Source organism: Lineus longissimus, chromosome 19, assembly GCF_910592395.1.
Source record: "Lineus longissimus chromosome 19, tnLinLong1.2, whole genome shotgun sequence".
NCBI lineage: Eukaryota > Metazoa > Nemertea > Pilidiophora > Heteronemertea > Lineidae > Lineus > Lineus longissimus.
The window spans coordinates 4,536,979-4,559,051 of NC_088326.1; the positions used below are offsets into that span (position 1 = coordinate 4,536,979).

The 22,073-nt window shown below is 41.4% G+C and overlaps 2 protein-coding genes and 1 long non-coding RNA gene across 3 annotated transcripts; 1 reads left to right on the forward strand and 2 right to left on the reverse strand.

Annotated features, from left to right (window-relative positions):
• Positions 1–1,854: 1,854 nt before the first annotated feature.
• LOC135503254 (uncharacterized) lies at positions 1,855–3,962 on the reverse strand. The gene is made up of 4 exons (XR_010449874.1): positions 3,840–3,962; positions 3,298–3,410; positions 2,711–2,825; positions 1,855–2,402 (listed from the first exon to the last, which is right to left on the reverse strand). It is a non-coding gene; the product is annotated as an uncharacterized LOC135503254 (long non-coding RNA).
• A 6,412-nt stretch (positions 3,963–10,374) lies between these two features.
• On the forward strand, positions 10,375–12,556 carry LOC135503113 (uncharacterized). Its single transcript, XM_064796455.1, has 5 exons — positions 10,375–10,587; positions 11,402–11,476; positions 11,711–11,818; positions 12,041–12,124; positions 12,292–12,556. The coding sequence occupies exons 1-5, from the start codon at positions 10,494–10,496 to the stop codon at positions 12,531–12,533; spliced, it is 603 nt and encodes a 200-aa protein (XP_064652525.1). The 5' UTR covers positions 10,375–10,493; the 3' UTR covers positions 12,534–12,556.
• A 60-nt stretch (positions 12,557–12,616) lies between these two features.
• Positions 12,617–14,353, reverse strand: LOC135503152 (putative nuclease HARBI1). Its single transcript, XM_064796542.1, has 2 exons — positions 13,698–14,353; positions 12,617–13,327 (listed from the first exon to the last, which is right to left on the reverse strand). The coding sequence occupies exons 1-2, from the start codon at positions 14,284–14,286 to the stop codon at positions 12,831–12,833; spliced, it is 1,086 nt and encodes a 361-aa protein (XP_064652612.1). The 5' UTR covers positions 14,287–14,353; the 3' UTR covers positions 12,617–12,830.
• Positions 14,354–22,073: the final 7,720 nt, after the last annotated feature.

A 22,073-nucleotide genomic window follows, 5' to 3' on the forward strand; every position in this document is an offset into this window, starting at 1 on the left:
TTAATCATTGCAAAACTAATGTCATGTATTGATGTTGAACCATATTTCTACACATCTTTAACTACTTTCAGCATGGACAGCAGTGACGCAAGATGAACACAAGAATGTCGTGTTTGACTTCCGACTACCATAACAATCAGCTGATGCTGAGACTTCTGCAGGAGGAATTGCAGCTGTTCTTCCTAGCTCTACTATAACTAGTATGTCCTCCAAGCCTTCAGCAGCCCTAGGAAGTGCCCCTCTTGAACCAAGGTCCACATGCAAGAGGGTAGCAGGATCAGCTAGCTGCCCCAGCACTAACATTGACAAGAACATGAACAAGGCAGAACTTGCCAATCTGCTTAAAGCCTCGGTCAAGCCACCAAAGCCGAAAAGATCTAAGGAAGACCTTGAAAATCTTTCCTACGAGGTCATGCAAGAGGAGAAGTTGGCAGCACAGCAGCAACAAAAGTTGATTGACTGTCAGATAGCTCTTGTTGGCCTTAAAACTGATTACATCAAGCTAAAAATGGCTAAACTGCATAAGGATTAAATCTGCAGTCAATCAAGTTTTCATGCCCCTAAGGCAGACGTTACATAGAGCTTCACGCTTCACTCCTCACGCCTCATGCTTTACGGTTCACCCGTGAACCGAAGAATTAACAAGGTATTTCAATGAGCCATGTTAGTTAGGCCCTCATTTTTCCTATCTATGTAACGTCTGCCTAAGCGACCAACTTCTACTTTTGTCCTCCATCTTCACCTGATTATAGTGACTAGGAAAAACTGACTATGACTATGGGCCCAGTTGCTCAATCAGTGTTAGGTTAACACCAACGTTAGCGCTAATGCTGGCTTTAAAATCTCACTAATGTAAGACTAGAGTTATCAATTAAAATGGTATTATATTAAGGATTACTGTTAAAATTTCCAAGTCGATGATATTCAACTGCTACATAAGTGAGATTTTAAATCAAGCATTAGCACTTGGTCGATACAGAAGGATATTTAAACGTTGAGCCGTACATGTTCGAGCCATTAATATCACTAGATCATAATGAGAGTGATCATTCGGACGAAAGTGATTAGAATTTGTGGTTAATCAATTTGCATGGCAGACCTGCCGGTATAGCAAAGAAGACATTGATAGACGGTTGCTGATGCATAACATGTATGATTTTTGAACAGACTAATGTTGCACAATATTGTTTCGCCTCGTCAGTGTTGTATCGCCAGTTATGTTATGACGCTGAACTACTATTGAAAAGTGACGGTATTATGCACAATCATCTTGACGTGACGATATAATGCCGTGCAACGTTAGATAGGCCTAGATGTCAGATGACAATAATCTGTCATTGACAGTGGCTGTCACTGACACTGACCTGTGTCGCTGTCACCTTGCTATGGCTGGAACACAAGAAGACACTATGCGGTATCACAGGCCCCAATAGGGCCTACACATTATGTATAACAACCGACCTCAGCAGCCTCGGGCATTAAATGCAATTGACATGGTTGGAACAGCTGTTTTTAACAAGTGGCATTTAATATTCAGTTGGATGCAGTTATCCGGCTTCATGTGATAATCCGTATCGACAAAGTGATCACTGCAAAGTTGTCAAACACATAATTGGCTATATCTTCAAAATGGATGGAGCTAATTGCATTTGGTTTTCTGTATTGTATAAAGTGTTAGGTACACTTTTGAAATCGTCTTACAGCAGAAAATGGCAAAAAACCTTGATATATGGCCTTTAAGTTGTTGTTAACCTAATGCTGACTGTGCAACCGGGCCCTGATCTGTCAGACATTCTATCAAAAACATCCAAATTTGCCACAAAAAGTACAAATATCAAACATGCCTAACAGTACAAGATCTATGAACCAAAGTTTTGAATACTATTTTTCGTACCTATAAAAGGCATAGATTCACATAGCACACGGATTTTGCCCCTAACACATGTATTCTTTTAAATGCAATTTTATGGCCAACTCACTTAGGTTTCCTCTTAAAATATCATAAAAAACACTTGCATGCTTGCACAATCAGAAATGAAAGAAGGTATCACGCAAATGATCTCTTACAACCCTTCCAGTTACAGTATCGTCATCAATGGGATCAAGGTTATATTGATTCTCCAAAAGTGGCTCCATCACATCCTGCCGCTTCAGTGCAATGTTGTTGAGGATTACACAGCAGACTATCACTTTACAGGCCTGTTCTGGGACCAGCCGAATTTCATCGTGCAAGCAATGGAACCGCCTCTTTAAAATGCCAAAGGCCTGCTCAACTCGTGTCCTGGTTCGTGCTTGGGCGGCATTGTATCTGGCTTCTTCAGGTGTTGGATTCCGATAAGGTGTCATCAGGTACGGTTCAAGTGCATAACCTTTGTCTCCCAAAAGGAATCCATCATGTGGAGCTGAAATTGTAAATACAATATTGTAAATGTAATAATTTTTTTCAAAATGAATGAATTTTATACTAATTTATTGAATATGAGAATATCAATGTTTTTTGGTCATTTTATACATAACATGGGGTTTCTCGTTTATATATTATATATTTTTCAAATAAGCATGATACTGTTGATCCAGTAGTATGCCTATGTGATAATTTCTTTTCTACTACATGTATGTTAGTTATAAATGTTGATAAAGTTCCAATTAAATTATTTATCTATCTATTAAATTACTTGTTTTTAGTGGGTATCACACATGTCTGAATTACCTTGGTTAGCAAGTTCTCGGCCAATGGACGACACCTTGAATATTCGACTGTCGTGAACACTTCCCGGCCATTTGGCTACAAGGTTTGTGGCAATGCGATCAGCATCACATATCATCTGCAATACCAAAAAGTGGAAATTGAAATATTATTTCTGGGTTTCTGCCGGGGGGGGGGGGGCAACTGCCAAGATTGTCCGAAAAACAGCCAAAATTTGCTCTTTCGACCAGGAATTTGGGCTTTGGTTCCCCCTCTTGATTTTTTTCTGGCAGAAACACTGTACTTTCAAAATTTTTCATACTTAGCAATGATTTTAATTCATACTATGCCAGGAATCAGGATATTCATATTTCAGATGGACATGCAATCTCTTAAACTAGATCAGGCCTCCAATGAGCCAGGCTTTGAAAGTGAACCTGATCTCGTTCCAAGATGACTAAATAAAAAAGCCAGCCAGCCGGTCATCTGGTAATAAATGCAATGCATGTTTATTGTACTTTGGTGTAGGCCTACAGACATTATGTGCACATTTCGTTACTAGGCAGGGCTACCAACTGACTTTTGAAAGTGTTCTATTCACACATGCTTACCTGAACATTGATGCTGTGAATGGATTTGCGACAGACATAAACATCCTCAAATTGAGATGGGGCTTGAATCTTTATCTGTGTGCAGTCCAAAGCACCGATTACGTTAGGGAAACCTAAAATCAAAGTGGAAGAACCATTAGGCAACACACAAACTGACCTGTATTAGGCCTAACTAACTATATCATTCCCCGACTGCGCCCCGCCCTGGTCGACATCCACCTCACTCAGTGAGTTGAGGGCATTTTTATGGATGCAGTATGCAATGCATGGAGGGATGATATTGGTACAAGAAAAGTATAGAACATACTGCATACTCATGATCGAGTATAGGCCAGACCTGACTGACTAACAATCCATACAGCAGTAGTGTAGGCTGTACATGCCATGGATGATAGTCATTGGTGGACACACAAGCACACAACAACAACATGCAACACTACGTACAGTCACAGTCGACAACAGTCTGCACTCGATCAACTCAACTGCACAGTCACAGTGGCGCGGATGCGAGTATTCATTAGAATAGATGGCTGCATAGATACCTTCACATGATTATAAAGTTTCCAGCAATCTAACAGCCGGTTTTCAATAAACAAACAACAGCATTGAACCACGCAGTTTCGCTTCCATGATGACACACGACACATGTCATGCATGTGTGTGATGAAAAAAAAACAGCTGATGAAGTTTGACCTGTCCTTGACCTGTTAAAATATTCACGGTTACCAACAGCGATTTCTTCATTCACCGTTTGCTGATTGGAGAAGTTTGACCTGCTTAATATGCATGTTCACCTATCGATTTTGTCATTCATTTTGCTGATTGGAGCACTATAAATAGTAGTGGGCGAGGAGCACATGAGATGGGAACTGATACATACCTGCAACTGCGAAGAAGCGCTTCTTAGTTTCTGTGGCTTCGTCGCCCCTCGGAAATTTTATGATTTCGCTCATATATTTGATTATTTCATTCATGGTGGCCGGCACACGGAACTTTTTGACAGTCCATCTCCATCCCCGACCATTATTTGGAAGGACCCGCAAGCAAGGAAACGGAGACACACGCAAATTTGTAGTATGACAGGCAGTGCATGGCCAAGGTCGGTCGGACGCGTCAACTTTGGGCCGAATACCTCAACGAAGACCATTATTGTGTCGGGCAGGAAACGATATCTGTCTTTCACCCCCTTGGCGGAGTACTTCTCCAAGGGGTTTTGATGGTCTACGAGTCGTCTTTCTGGGCCTCGGGCCATCAAATATCGAAGGACAGGCCGGTTGTGCCGGCGAATTTCCGCCATTTTGTGTCCTTAATTCCGACTTAAGTACGGTAGCTACCGTGCTTAAGTTTTTGGGGTACTTAAGTCGGCTAGGCGAGTTAAGATTCTTTGTGAATCAACTTAAGACAAAACTTAAGAAATTCTCATACTTAAGTCACCAAAACAGACTTAAGATTCTTTGAGAAACCGGGCCCTGCTCAAGAAGTCAGATAGCCCTTGGAGCTCTCCGATCGTTCTGGCCAAGAAAGCTGATGGCTCATACAGATTATGTGTGGATTACCGGAAACTTAATTCAGTGACAGTCAAATCAGCACAGCCATTAGCTCGAATAGATGATACTCTGAACAAACTTTCGGGAGCCAAGTTCTTCTCTACTCTAGATTGCGCCAGTGGCTATTGGCAAGTGGGTATGTCACCTGAGGATCAGGCCAAGACATCGTTTGTGACGGGAGTAGACCAATATGAATGGAAAGTGATGCCATTTGGTTTAACAGGAGCCCCTGCAACGTTCACACGCATGATGAACACAGTCCTGGGAGGACTGGACTTCTGTTTGGTTTACCTCGATGATATCATTGTTCATTCATCCAGTTTTGAAGAACACATGAGTCAGCTGGATCAAGTATTCACACACCTGGAAGCAGCCAATCTGAAGTTAAAACCAAGCAAGTGTAAACTTTTCCGAGAGATGGTGAAATTCCTTGGCCACATTGTGAACACTGGAGGCATATCAACAGATCCAGAGAAGGTTGAGAAAGTAAAAAATTGGCCTACTCCAACTTGTGTGTCAGAAATTCGTTCGTTCATGGGTCTTGCGACGTACTATCAAAAGTTTGTCCCAGACTTCGCTCAAATTGCCTCTCCATTGCACAATTTGACAAAGAAGGGTGTGCAATTCGCGTGGTCGGAGCAGTGCGAGAAATCTTTTCAGACATTGAAGGAGAAGCTGATAACTTCACCGATACTGGCCTATCCAGATTTCAGCAAGGACGCCGGATCTTTCATTCTGGATACAGATGCAAGCGATTTTGCCATAGGAGCAGTTTTGTCACAAAGGCAGAGAGATGGAACAGAGAAGGTCATAGCCTATGGGAGTAAAAGTCTACAAGGAGGTGAAATGAATTACTGTACAACAAGGAGAGAAATGTTAGCCTTTGTTACATTTGCAGAGCACTTCCGGTACTTTCTGCTTGGGAAGCAATTTCACGTGCGGGTAGATAATATGGCATTGAGATGGCTGTTGAACTTCAAGGAACCTTCAGGACAAATTGCGAGATGGCTAGAAAGGTTAGCAGAGTTTGACTACGTCATCGAACATCGGCCAGGAGTACAACATGGTAATGCTGATGCATTGTCTAGGAGACCAAAGAAAGTTCGGCAACATGGACATTGTCCATCCTGTGGACCCACAGACCGACCAGCACCTCCAATGGTTAACATAGTGCAACTAAAAACTTCTCTAGACATCCCGGAACTAACGATTGATGAGATCAGGAAAGCTCAGAAGGAAGATCCAGATATTCGGGCCATTCGACAACATATTGCTGAGACGACGGAGAAACCATCACAGAAGGCACTACAGTCATGTAGCTCTCTCCAGCGAGCTATTTGGGCTCAGCATGGTCTACTGGAAATAAAGGACGGAATCCTATACTTGAAAAGCCAGGGCAAACTCCGACTAGTTCTTCCTCAATCCTGCATTGCCACAGTCGTCAAGGAATTACACCAAGGTTATGCTGGTGCCCATCTTGGAGTACAAAAGACTGTCTGGAAAGTGAAACAGCGCTGTTGGCTCCCAGGACTGAAGAAAAATGTAATAAATTTCATTCGTTCTTGTGAAACTTGTCAGAAGTGCAAATCCGGAAAGCGCACTAAAGCCGACTTACAGAGTATTCCAGTTGGTCGTAGAAACCAAAGAATTCACATTGACATCGTAGGACCAATCAACCCACCATCAAGGAAAGGAAACCGATACATTCTCGTGGCCCAGGATGCTTTCACAAAATGGCCCGAGGCGTGGCCTATCAGGAATCAGAAGGCTACAACATGTGCTAAGGTGCTGGTGAATGAATATGTTTGCAGATTTGGTACTCCAGAGAACCTTCACTCGGATCAGGGGACTAACTTTGAATCCAAAGTATTCAAGAAAATGTGCAAACTACTAAATATTCATAAATCCAGGACCACAGCTTACCATCCGCAATGTAATGGACAGGTTGAAAATTTCAATGGATCTTTGAAAAGAATGCTGACAACTATGGTTGACGAGGAGGGTAGGGACTGGGATAACCACCTTCCAGCTTCCCTAATGGCCTTTCGTTCAGGAATTCAAGCTTCGACCTTAGAGACCCCAGCTGCGATGACCTTTGGTGAAGAAATGAACCTTCCACTAGACCTCGTCCTTGGAACATCTAGTACATCAGACAATGAGACTGAGTCAACGAAGTATGTTTCGGATCTCCGGAAAAAGATAGAGCGTGCAAACCGAAGGGTACGGGAAAATTTGAAGATAGTGCAGAGACGTCAAAGGACCCACTATGACAGAAATTCGAAGTCCTCATCTTTTAAACCGGGAGACCAGGTTCTAGTCAGAAACCATTATGTGAAAGTCGACGAGGTTTCCAAGTTCCATAAACCATGGAAGGGACCATTTGAGGTTTTGCAGAAGTTGTCCGAGGTCAACTTCAAGTTATTTCCACTGGGAGGATCCAAGAGGCACTCCAAGGTAGTTCATCTCAACAATATGAAAGCATTTCATACGGGGAGAGATGGGGAGCAGCTGGATGAGATAGGATTAGTAGGGAAAACTTCAAGAGAAACTGCATTAGATTCTCACGAGGTGGAGTCCGATTTGGAATCTTCCCCTATTAAGTCTACTCAACTCACTGATAGTATTTCTTCCGAGGATGGTTCGGACATTGAACATGAAGAGAAGCAGTCTACACGTGCATTACGACCCCGCAAGAACATCTTGAAGCCGGCGCGTTTTGGAATTGATTGCTGCAGCCTTCATCAGATGCAACAGGAAATCATCAAGAAGAAGAAGAAACGTTGGTTGAAGAAAGGCAGTAAACTACGCAGGTTTGGCTGTCAGGATAGCATCAATAGTTAGTCAAGATGGAACCCCTGGTCTCCTCTCAACGCTTTGTTAGAGATGGAGGCTTGTGCCGCTTTGGTCACAATGTAGGTTACTAATGAGACCGTTTTCTTTCTTTTCCTATCGTTTCAGATGGAGTCCGTTATCAATCAAGATGGTTTGCCGCATGATGTGAAAGAGGCAAAGTCTGAAGCTACAAAGGCCCTATATTCGTTTGTCCATCGAAGACTCCGGTTTCGTCAGGAGGTGGACATTCCTTTTATTGAATTGGAGCGATTGATAGAAATATCCACATCAAATGTTGTCGACGTAAAACTCACTCTCACCAGTGCAGTTAACCAAACATTTAAAATGCTGATTTTCCGGATCCGTCCCAGCTGGAATGTCCAGATGAAAGCTATTAATGAAGTGGTAACCCTTGTCATCACGTTTCTTAAAGAAAGAGGTGTCAGTGATTTGAAAATTAATGATGTTAGAGATCGAGTACGTGTGCTGCAAGATAGAGTTAGGGAGTACAATGCCGCTGGGAAGCAGCGTCCGCCGATTTTTCTTCTCGGGGACTCCATGTTTGTCAAGACCAAGCCATCGTCAGATCTGTTTCCATTAGCTTTTTCAGGGCAGACGGCAGAAGGGTTGAGAGTGATGTTGAAGAGCATTCAACCCAGACTAAATATCAGCGATGTTGTCATCACCCACGGGCTTAACCACACTAACGACTATGGGGAGCCGGAAGAAGACATGATCATCATCAGAGATTTTCTGATACAACATTACCCCATGGCCCGCATTTTTCATCTTCAACTACCAGTGTCCCCAAAGGTGGCGAGAAGTGATGGTATGATGAGACGTGCACTGCGATTTAACGGAATGATGCAACGAGTTGGATTCCAGTCCATTCCTCATCCGATGCTGAATAGATACGGATTTGACCATGACCAGTTCCACTACTCCAAGATCGGGAGGACCACCGTCGAGAGGCAGATTGTGCAGTATGTCAGGGGACAATAATGAAGTACGAATGGGCCGGAGACCCCTTCTCCCGACGATTTGTAGGGAGGGGAGGGGAGTACCGCATTGGATACTCTTTGGCGCCCATTTCGTTACGTCATTATAAATTTGCTGAGCAATTATATTCCTTCATGTTGAATTTTACAGTCATTATATAATTGTACTGTTTGGGGAGGGTTAATTGCAAGTAGTTTTGTGTAAATAATAGGAGATAAGTGAATTTTTATTTGAGCAATGGTATTATGTAGATTCTAGTCATGTAAACCACTGTAAGTTTAATAGTTAGTAAGGTGGTAATTTAGGATTATAGATATAGATATTGTGTTCATTGTGTACAGGCGATGTACATGTATATAGATTGAGGTGCGGTTACAGATACCGTTAGTTTGAAATAATCTTCGTAGGAATCACTAAATTTTGTATAGAATATTAAGTATCACTGAGTATATCATCGAGTGCCTATGTGGTTGCTGCCATGTTTAGTTTCAATAAGAATTTGATGGTCAGAGTAACTCTGACCAATTTTTGAAGGGGATGGTGTGGTGATCTCCATCTTGACGGCACCGTTGCTAACTGTTGCGAACTGTTGCTACGCAGGGTGACGTCATCACCGGGTTTGGCGCATCCTCCTCATGTGACGTATGTCGATGAAGCCGACGTCTTCGGGCGACGTCGGGCGGTCACGGCAGGGGATTGTTGAAAAATGTATTGTTGGAAGAAAAAGGCGGAAGGAGGGCGCACGAAATAAAAAAGAGAGACACCGTATTTGAGCCGGTTTATGGCATTTATTACAAGAAGAGGAGCGGAAGATTATTACAGCTGCATCGATTTTATTTATTATGACAATCAATAAAATCGATGACAAGATTCGTGAATTTGAAGAAACCCGACATAACATAAACCGTACCTCAGTTCAGTACAGTATGTCACCTGTCTAATTTACATTAGTAGGCAAGTCACAATCGAGGCTGGACCGAGCAGTTGATTAAGCGGAATGGGAATTTCATAACAACCTTCTTCCCCAGTACCTTTATTCATTCCAATTGATCATCGTAAATTTCCCGAGGGGGTGTACAGTACTCTATAGCCCTATCCCTAAGGTCGTTATCTCGAGTCTCGATATGTATTTGCTGTTCCTTAGACTGCGTATCCGGCCATCCATAGACTGTTTGCTTGTACAGACTTTTCATGTTATATGTTCTCTTGATATTTCAACTTTGTTGATACAAAGCCTAGACAAAAGCGGTTATAGTTCAAATTATCCTTGCCCAGGGGCCGGTTGCACAAAAGTTATGGTGATAAAAGTATGTTAGTTTATCTTTTTATGTTAAAGTCCCTAACTTAGCGTTAGCTAACATAACGCTAAAATTGAGTTTCACAAATCAATGTTAGGCCCAATGTTAACTAACGCTACTTTTAAGTAAATCAATGTTAGTTGCTAGGGACATTTCCCATAATGCATTTGGTCCTCATATTGAAAGCAAGACATGCAAGATGGCTGCCTCCATAGAGAATCATTCATCTCAAAAGACAAAAAGGGAGAGAAAACCAAATTTTTCACACTCAGAAGCCGAAGTTTTAGCCGATGTTGTCATAAATGAACTTGGGATCTTGCGATCCAAGTTTTCGTCAGATGTGACAAACAAAATGAAAAAAAACAAATGGGATGAAATTGCCCTAATGGTAAGTTCCTTGGGAGTGGCCACAAGGACCGGGGATAACTGCAGGGAAAAATGGAACCAGCAGCTTTCAAAGGCGAAAGAGATCCATTCCCTGCAGCAAAAACACCAGAGAGGGACTGGCGGAGGGGGAAAGATGCCACAGGCCGACCCTACACTGCAGAGAATAATAGAAACATTCGAAAAAGACGCAGCATTCAGAGGCATCACTGGTGGATTTGAGTCTGCAGGTAGGTACACCAGGCTCCGATTTAGCCTAATTAGGCCATAAAACGCTATCTACTTCTACCAGCATATATTTCTGAACATAGGCCTAAGCCTTACATAGGTCTAGATTTCATAGCCTGATGTCAATCTTCAAAAACATTGGTGGAATTAAGCTCAACTCGGCCCTACCCTGGCTAAGTTCAAAGTATGTCGTCTGGTGCCTGCATCGATATTGGCACTCTGCCAGCCATTTCTGTTGGACTTCCTGTGTGTATAGCGACCATGTGTACATGCTGACATGACAGTGCATGCATGCATTTTTCAAGCGGCCGAAAGTACAGCTTTTCATGACCGTCACTTAGAAATAGTACCATAGTAGTTGACTTCATAGCCCTATAAATCAAATTCATCAGCAGATAAGGTAGTTCAACTGCACAAAAGTACAGAAAATGTGGTTATTCGCTGCTCCAAATACGCGCTTGCAAATTTCCCGACTCCATATTTCTAAACGCACTGAGCATGCCCAGTAAGTGTATGGAACGCAAAGTTTGCAAATAGTACTATACAGGGTGAAACAGAAATAAGTTCCAATATAAATATTTTTGTTAATACTTTTAATTTATTCAATAAGTCATGTGAATTACCTCAAAGAATTAACAAAATGATCGCAATTGTACACATTAGGCCTATTGTTAAGCTGACATCACCCTGTTTTAATGGAATATCATAGAAATTTGGATTTTCAATGGATTTAATTAGAATTTATTGATTTTTCCCGCCAATTTATGTGATTCATTCCCTTTAAACTTTAAAACTTTCATTTGTTAATATTTTCAGTAACCACACCTATAAAGGCTACAGCAGCAGTCTCCCTCCCTGTTACATTACCTGATCTGGCTGGTTGGACTCCTGGTAAGTTTAATTTAAAGGTGCTGGAAGCTCGATGATAAATATGCCCATGTCAATTAAGAGCCGAGTATTTCTTAGACTATGATACATTACATTGGTACCGGTATACAATGGAAGAAATACAAGTAGGCCAACTGAGAAACAGAAAGCGACTGTAGTGACCCGGTTAGACATCATGCGTCTTTAATTTAGAAATAGTAAAATTATTTTTTATGATAATTTCATTTAATTTTTCAGTAAATCAAGCTGCAGATGTTGATGTCGACTGCTCAGATGCAGTGGTTGTGGCAACCTTTGATCGTCAACCACACGAAACACACATAGAGGGAGCCACAATAATTCTTGGTATGCTATTAGATACAGGTTCGGTCTTTCAGTAGGCTATTAGGCCCGGGGTCTAATACTGCATCGATGCTGATAGCCTGGCCCACACCTCATATATCAAGGCATTTGCATTTTGGATATTTGAATCTATATTTGCCAGAGTTTTGGTTGCAAAACATTTTGTGACCTTTCGTGATTTGATATTTATCATCATATAGGCCGAACTGTCATTTTTTATTCTAGATTCTCAACAGACGATGACAGCCACTGCAATGACTGCCCCAAAATCTCCAGCCAAAAAGAAGGCCAAACTGTGCAAAGTCACTGGTGAGTAGTTGGGACTCTAGAATGGCGAAAGCCTTTCTTGATTTTAAGCAGTCCCTACATGAATCAATCAAATGTGCTAAAATGAGCTCTGGCCGTTCACAAAGTGACAAAATTGAAGTGCTGTGTGATCCATTTAACCCGTCATAATTTGTTTCATTCTCTCCTAGGTGCCAGGAAAGCACATGCGAAGGGTCTGCTGACAGACGCCATGTGCCGACAGAAGACTCAGCAGGATGTATTTAACATGCAGCTTGAGGTCCTTGAGGCAACTCTTGTTACGCAGAAGGCCACAACACGTACTCAGGAAGTTCTTCAGAAAGAGGCTGGCCTTCGAATAGAAAAGCTACAGCTGGAGATTGCTCTGCTGAAGGAAAAGGAGTTCTTGGGTCTGTCGGGCATTGAACTGTAAATTTATGTGTAAATAGTATCTATGTTTATAGGATTTGAATTTTTTAAATATTACATATATTAAATAGTAAATATATAGTAAATATCAAGTTATTTAAAACACAAAGGGAATGTATCAAAATTAGAAGCTACAGTGTCAGTGACATGATGAAAATGTTATGGTATATTTCTTACGCGAGTGTTGATTATGCAATACATATAGTTATAGTTTTTAAGTTTGAAATTGGAAAATTCACTGGCTGTAGCTTCCACTGTTTTGATATATCCCCTCACTCAGGTTGCAGTGGATCACAGTCAATTAAGCAAAGTAGCGATTGGCGAGGTAGTCCCTGTAAACACTGCCAGAGTTTGGGCCAGCATACTCCTCATCATCATCTTCATCATCTTCTTCGTCATCACTGTCGTCGTCTTCTGGCCGGGGGTCACGTTCTCCTCTCATCTTTGCAATATTATGCAGGACAAAACAGGCAGAGATGATCTTAACTACACGGTCTGGCTGCATACGAATCTCCCCATGGAGAACATGGAACCTCCTCTTTAACACTCCAAAGGCATGTTCTATCCTCACTCTTGTGGCACATAAGGAAGTGTTCAATCTCTGCTGGGCTTCTGTTGTGGGTGCTCCGTACGGGACGATGAGATACGGCATACAAGGGTATCCACTATCTCCTAGCAACAGTCCATCTTCACCTCTGGGGTTTGTCAGTTCCAGGTGCTCTTTAAGGTCACTGTTCCTCCAAATAAAGGCATCATGGGTTGCCCCTGGCCAACGTGCAACTACATTGGTGAATTTTCCTGAAAAGGAAATGTATCATTTTAGTTAGGAGGGCTATTGATCATTATTACACGACCACTCCGTATTTTATTATATTCAACATATTTCAGCATCAACAAGTTTCTATGCAATTAACGATGAAAAAATACAAAAACTATGCATATTCTATCTTTATGAGCAACAGTGTACAAGAGATAATTTTTGCATAAATGGCATTCCATATGTTTTGTTGGTCAGGCAATCATGGAATTGGTCAACGTTCGTTTACCAAAAAAGGCATGTCAGTCATGGTGCATGTCATGATGTCGAGGATGTGGCGCTTGTTGTGATATCATGGATATTGGCCCTAGTATTTAGCATGTTTTCAGGTATAATTATAAAAGTAATTACCCTTATCGTCAACCACTGCTTGCACGTTGATGGAGTGATATCCCTTCCTGTTTACAAAAGATGCTTCGTAGGCTGGAGCTGGAGGAACTTGCGCGGGTTGTTCTGCTTCTTCCATGGCTTCGCCTTCGCGATCTGCAGGCATGGGCAGTGCAGGTGCATGTGCAGGATCAGGAGCATGTAGGCCTATCTGGTCATCTCGCATCTCCTGGTCATTCTCAGCAGCATTGGCTGGTTCTGGGATGTGATCAGCATCAGGACGTGGCTCACTGGGGCATATTATTCTGATGTGCGTGCCGTCGATGCATCCCAATACTTTGGGAAAATGTGCGATCGCATAGAATCCAGCTTGAATTCGACGCCTCTCCTCCACCGACTGGGGCCACACAATAAAATCGTCCCGTGCAGCATCTAACAGGCCAGCCACCCTGTGCACCACACGACTTACACTAGCTTTGTCTACACCGAAAGTGTCCCCAATAACTTCAAAGAAAGCTCCAGATGCAAAATAACGGAGAGCAATCAAGACTTGCACCTCAGGCGAAATTGCATGGCTTCTGTTGGTCGCACTTTCAATGTCCTCCCTGAGCATATCAACTATCAAAACAATGGTTTCTCTGCAAAAACGGTATCTTTTAAAAAGTTTTTTGTCATTGAAGAACTCCAAGTGATTGATTCTTTCTCTAAAATGCCGTGGAGCTTGAAATAATGGCTGGAAAGCCACAAACAGGGCCTGGTTGTCCACCATTTTGTTTCAACTAACTCCAAAATAGGGATTTATCTTGGGGTTAGGAGGTCAGTTAAAGTTAGCGTTAACTTAACGCTACTTTTAAATAATTTTCTTTCTTGCAACCCAAATTAACTTTTTGGAGTTAAGTTAACGCCAAGATAAACTAACAGTGTTTTTAACTATTTTTTTCTTTTGTGCAACCGGCCCCAGGCCTGGCCGATCCCTGGTTCAGGGGTCCACCAGGAAAGTTTGTAACCCAAGCAGCCGTCATCCGTAGCCAACAACTTCCGCAGCATCAAACATATTGAAATTTAGCAGGGAGATTAAGCAATGTATTGACAGTCATGACGGTGTATAGTTTGAAATGTCATACATTGTCATACATATAAGACAGAATGTCGGCCGAACAAATGATTATAGTATGCGTTGTCTAAGCTTTTGACTGCCACAGCCTTTCCTACAGACCCATATCTGTAAGAATACAATAGGGCCGGACATTTTTTTCCACGGGAACGTTTTCTATAGTGTTTTTCATATCGTTTTGACCAAAGGTACGGAATCGCGTAGGAATAAAATAATTTTTGTCTTTGATTGGAGACTGTGAGATTCCCCCGTGTTTGAAATCAAAGAGTTCGGCCTCTTCTTTAGCTATGTATCAAATCATAATGACTTTACGACATGACATACCACGGCCATATCTGGTGACGGGTCAACACAAACCAATCTGATTACAAAATCAATGCCCATTGGCGGTGTGGAGGCAATGAGTTGGAGTGAATGGCTATTTATCAGCTCACAGGATAACAATAGGTCGGGTCTGGTCGAAGTGCGATATTGATTTTATTGACCCTGCGACTGTACAAGGCAACATCTGCATATAGAGAACCATTTGCTTAGCCTATTCTGAACCGAAATATTCGGACCTGTGTGCAGTCTGGGTAAAACGAAAAATCAAGTTCGTGTAGCTGTAACAGATGTCACCCTTCTTATAAGGGGGTCCTTAAGATATTGATGAATCAATACCTCAGCACCACGTTCTGCATCATGATAGAGACATTTTCACTTCAATCTGCCGTGAAGTATTGTCATGACAAACATATTTTCGGATTTGGTTCAGCGCCTAACAACCTTCTGAGATAAAGAGTAGGTTTCAGTCTGATTTCCATGGTCATGGTCATTTAACGGAAGCGGCGAAACAAAGAATTTTATTTCGTATTGATTACCTTCGTCGCAAATAACTTAAATGGGGAAAAAGACACAACCGGATGGCTACAGGTTGATGTAAACGGGAATTTTCATGATTGATAGTGATCTTCCTCGATTATCCAGTGACACCAACGTACCGTCGTTCGCCATAATAATTGTATGTTCACGATTGATGGTTACTGGCATCCGATATGTTTTGTGGAAGTTCCAAAAAAGTGGCATAAATTCAGGAAGAGGTAGATAATCAATTACAACCGGTTTCCCTCGCTTCTTGCTTTTCTTTGTTAAGGCAATCAGTATAATTATGGTCATTTCAAAGACAACCATATGTATTGTACGCAATTGCCCTATTGTCGTTTTCTGGGTATAGTTGCTTCTTTCTGTGTAGAGCAAGATGCACTTGTGAACTTTGAAATTTACAATTACATCATGAGTGGCAGTGATGTAAATTTGAAATCTAGTGTATGCATGAATGTTCATGTACACATCCAGCTTTCTCCACATAGTTGATCTCCTCACCTCTCCCTTTCTCTTCAACAACAGTAAAAACACCAAATACTACACGTTTGGCTCGATTCCTCCTGATGGAGTAGACGGCAAAGGCTTGGTCAGAATAATCGGGGCGAGCAAGTTGGTATATTCTTTGAAATTTCCCTTTTCCTTGCTGACTTAGATGTTCTACCGAATAATAACCAGTGACTTTCCTCTTTTGAAAGTCAATAACACAGAATGACATCACGCTCACTAAGCTGCCATTGATTACTCTAAAGAAAATAAACTTTCTAGAAATCGAGAACAGGTGCTGTGTGTCGTAACGGTCCCCTTTCGTTACCAAAGCATGAAAACCAGTGCGGTGACGATGAAAATCTTCCAAAATGAACTCGTTTGTCAAGCTGTTGTACAGTACATGAATTCTTAAAAATCCTGAAGTTCGATGTAAAAACTTCGGCCGAATTTTGACCTCTTTTTACTTTATCCGCTTTATCGCTTTTCCTAGAAAATATTTTAAGTGTTAAAACACCTTGGTTGAAAACAAAAATGTGAAATTTAATTAAACCTATATGGTTTCTTACACGTCCTGAATGATAATATGCTCTTCAAGATTTAAAACACAGTACTTTTGGTATTAAACGACAACTGTTGTGACGTTTCGGATCAATTCCCAGTTTTAGTCTACCAACATCAGGTTTAAGAGACACGCAGTTTTCCTCGGAAGGAAATCGAGAAAAACGTATCAATTTATCATTCAGAAGAATGTGGGGAGACACTAAAAAGCGGTCAAAACCCTTTATTGGAGAGATCCGTGTTAGGGGTAAAATGATGCCCCCGCTGCTGTCTGTAGTATGTAACTTCATTCACGATATGATTTCAGTTTTGCAGACAGCCTCGCTGCGTCAAGGTAAGTACCAAATTTGCTTGCCATTCTAGTCATTGACATTATTTCAAGCCGGAAAATGCTATGTCTCTAACAAATATTTTTCGAACAAAGGCTTGAAATGCAATATGACAACTTTTTTTAAATAAGAACCGCACAAAAAATTCCCTACCCCCCCCCCCCCCCCGATGATGCTGTGTTGTCAACCAATAGTGAAACTTTTGTAGGTATCCATGCCATTTACCAAGCAGAAGGCTTATACCTTGGCTGGGCAGTTATAAAGTTGTCTCACCTTGCTCCTGCACCTATAAAATGGTGAAGGCCCTAATCATTCTGATCGGAGAGTGTCCATTGATTTCGTTTTAACTTATCTTAACTTTTAAAAAGACAAACAACCTGGAACAAATAAAAATCATTTCGTCTACACATTGGGAGGGGTAAAGTAGGTGAATCGATTCATGCTCCAATCAATCTAACATGTCTAATACGGATTCCATGGATAGTACAGTGATGGGCCAATGGTAGATACGACTATGTCGTTCCATCCATGGATCTTTAATAAAGATTCTTCATTGATCAATGGATGGAACACTTGATGATTAATCACCGTCACAGATCCATGGATGGACACTTTTGCCGTGCAGAGGTTAACATCCAACTTCGTACAATTTCCCATTCGGGGCTGCGACAACAGCATTTTCGACTGCTAAACATTTTTATATGAATGAAATCAGGCATGTTCGAAAAGAAAAACTGCCTTTATGAATCAGAGTCCCGCCGGCTGTGAGTTCGACTCGGTGACCCATTGACCGCCAGCAGATCAGAGGCCCCAAAGCTACTCGACCACAGCGACTTGATGTTGTGAGGGTGCGACAAACAATGCTATTACCTTCTTTACAAACACTCTTCCCCCTTGACACGTGATTCACCTTTCCTCCGACAAGGTGACCACGTCATAAACCTACAAAAGTGTTGTGCCTTCTTCATCCGAAGGTTAAAACCGGCGAAACCTTCATACCTCGCACAATGCATGGAACAATTGAAACGGGATCGTGTCCAATGTGACGCTCCATATCGAAATAAATTGATATCGTCTTTGACACAAGAGTAGTAAAAGTAATCGATACGTTTGGACAATTCGTTTTACAATTTGTAAAGGCTATAAGATTTTGATAGAAAATAAAATAGTAAAGCTTAAAAAATCGAAAATATTTATTGCTTCGACAACTTGCAGAGCTGAATTCATCATTCATATCCATGATAGTTTCACTCAATCCGTTATTCAGCTTTCAGATTTTAACATAAGCGGCGAAACAAAGAAGTTTCTTTCGTATTGATTACCTTCGTCGCAAATAACTTAAATGCGGACAAAGACACAACCGGACGGCTACAGGTTGATTTAAACGGGGATTTTCATGATTAATAGTGATCTTCCTCGATTATCCAGTGACACCAACGTACCGTCCTTCGCCATAATAATAATATATTCACGATTGATGGTTACTGGCATCCGATATGTTTTGTGGAAGTTCCAAAAAAGTGGCATAAATTCAGGAAGAGGTAGATATTCAATTACAACCGGTTTCCCTCGCTTCGAGATTTTCTTTTCCATCAATATAATTGTGGTCATTTCATAGACAGCAATATGATGTATACGCAATTGCCCTATTGTCGTTTTCTGGGTATAGTTGCTTCTTTCTGTGTAGAGCAAGATGCACTTGTCAATTTTGATAAAAACAATTACATCATGAGTGGCAGTTATGTGAATATGAAATTTAGTGTTTCCGGGAGTGTTCATGTACACATCCAGCTCTCTTCCGTATTTGTTCACATAGTTGATCTCCTGTCCTCTCCCTTTCTCTTCAACAACAGTAAAAACACCAAACACTACACGTTTGGCTCGATTCCTCCTGATGGAGTAGACGACAAAGGCTTGGTCAGAATAATCGGGTCGAGCAAGTTGGTATATTCTTTGAAATTTCCCTTTTCCTTGCTGAATTGGTTGTTCTACCGAATAAAAACCAGTGACTTTCTTCTTTTGAAAGTCAATAACACAGAATGATTTCCAGTCCACTAAGCTGCCATTGATTACGCTAAAGGCATAAAACTTTCTAGAAATCGAGAATAGTTTCTGTGTGTCGTAACGGTCCCCTTTCGTTACCACAGCATGAAAGCCAGTGCGGTGATAATGAAGATCTACCAAAATGAACCCATTTATCAAGCTGTTGTACAGTACCTGAATTGCTAAAAATCCTGAAGTTCGATGTAAAAACTTCGGCCGAATTTTGACCTCTTTGTACCTCATCCGCTTTATCGCTTTTCCTAGAAAATATTTTCTGTGTTAAAACACCTTGTTTGATAACAAGAATATGAAATTTAATTAAACCTGTATGGTTTCTTACACGTCCTGAATGATAATATGCTCTTCAAGTTTTAAAACACTGTACTTTAGGCATCAAACGACAGCTGTTGTGACGTTTCGGATCGATTCCCAGTTTTTAGTCTACTTACATAAGGTTTAAGACACCCGTAGTTTTCCACGGAAGGAAATCGAGAAACACGTATCAATTTATCATTCAGAAGAATGTGGGCAGACACTAAAAAGCGGTCAAAACCCTTTATTGGAGAGATCGGTGTTAGGGGTAAAATGATGCCCCCGCTGCTGTCTGTAGTATGTAACTACATACACGATATGTTTTCAGTTTTGCAGACAGCCTCGCTGTGTCAAGGTTAGTACAAACTTTGCTTGCCATTCTAGTCATTTTTTGTCAACTTTTGTAGGTATCCATGCCATTTACCAAGCAGAAGGCTTATACCTTGGCTGGGCAGTTATAAAGTTGTCTCACCTTGCTCCTGCAGCTATAAAATGATGAAGGCCTCTAATCATTCCGATCATAGAGTGTCCATTGATTTCACTTTAATTTATCTAAACTTTTAACAAGACAAACAACATGGAACAAATAAAAATCATTTCGTCTACACATTGGGAAGGGTAAAGTAGGTGAATCGATTCATGCTCCAATCAATCTAACATGTCTAATACGGATTCCATGGATAGTACAATGATGGGCCAATGGTAGACACGACTATGTCGTTCCATCCGTGGATCTTTAATAAAGATTCATAATCGATCAATGGATGGAACACTTGATGATTAATCACCGTCACAGATCCATGGATGGACACTTTTGCCGTGCAGAGGTTAACATCCAGCTTCGTACAACATCCCATTCGGGGCTGCGACAAGAGTATTTTCGACTGCTAAACATTTGTATATGAATGAAATCAGGCAGCTTAGAAAACAAAAACTGCCTTTATAAATTAGCGACCCGCCGACTTGGAGTTCGACTCGGTGACCCATTGACCGCCAGCAGATCAGAGTCCCCAAAGCTACTCGACCACAGCGACTTGATGTTGTGAGGGTGCGACAAACAATATTATTACCTTCTTTACAAACACTCTTCCCCCCTTGACACGTGATCCACCTTTCCTCCGACAAGGTGACCACGTCATAAACCTACAAAAGTGTTGTGCCTTCTTCATCCGAAGGTTAAAACCGGCGAAACCTTCATACCTCGCACAATGCATGGAACAATCGAAACGGGATCGTGTCCAATGTGGCGCTCCATATCGAAATAAATTGATATCGTCTTTGACTGCAACTGTAGTAAAAGTAATAGATACGTTTGGACAATTCGTCTCACAATATGTAAAGGCTATAAGATTTGGATAGAAAATAAAAATAGCAATGCTTAAAAAATCGAAAATATTTATTGCTTCGACAACTTGCAGAGCTGAATTCATCATTCATATCCATGATAGTTTCACTCAATCCGTTATTCAGCCAACTGTAAAACGACCGGTATATCAATCACTTTGCACCTGAAGTTTAACTCTTTTAGCTGCATCGATTTTATTGATTATGACAATTTATAAAATCGATGACAAGATTCGTGAATTTGAAAAAATCGACATAACATAAACCGTACCTCAGTTCAGTACAGTATGTCACCTGTCTAATTTACATCAGTAGGCAAGTCACAACCGAGGCTGGACCGAGCAGTTGATTAATATAAGCGGAATGGGAATTTCATAACAATCTTCTTCCACAGTACCTTTATTCATTCCAGTTGATGATCGTAAATTTCCCGAGGGGGTGTACAGTACTCTATAGCCCTATCCCTAAGGTCGTTATCTCGAGTCTCGATATGTATTTGCTGTTCCTTAGACTGCGTATCCGGCCATCCAGAGACTGCTTGTTTGTACAGACTTTTCATGTTATATGTTCTCTTGAAATTGGAACCTTGTTGATGCAAAGCCTACACAAAAGCGGTTATAGTTCAAATTATCCTTGCCCAGGCCTGGCCGATCCCTGGTTCAGGGGTCCACCAGGAAAGTCTGTAACCCAAGCAGTCGTCATCCGTAGCCAACAACTCCCGCAGCATCAAACATATTGAAATTTAGCAGGGAGATTAAGCAATGTATTAACAGTCATGACGGTGTAGAGTTTAAATGTCATACATTGTCATACATGTAAGACACAATGTCGGCCAAACAAATGATTCTAGTATGCCTTCTCTAAGCTTTTGACTGCCACAGCCTCTTCTATAGACCCACATCTGTAAGAATACAATATGGCCGGACATTTTTTTTTCCACGGAAAAGTTTTCTATAGTGTTTTTCATATCATTCTCACCAAAGGTACGGAATCGCGTACGAATAAAAAAATTTTGTCTTTGATTGGAGGCTGTCAGATTCCCCCGTGTTTGAAAACAAAGAGTTGGGCCTCTTCTTTAGCTATGTATCAAGTCATAATGACTTTACGACATGACATACCACGGCCATATCTGGTGACGGGTCAACACAAACCAATCTGATTACAAAATCAATACCCATTGGCGGTGTGGAGGCAATGAGTTGGAGTGAATGGCTATTTATCAGCTCACAGGATAACAAAAGTCGGGTCTGGTCGAAGTGCGAGATTGATTTTATTGACCCTGCAACTGTACAAGGCAACATGGGCATATAGAGAACCATTTGCTTAGCCTATTCAGAACCGAAATATTCG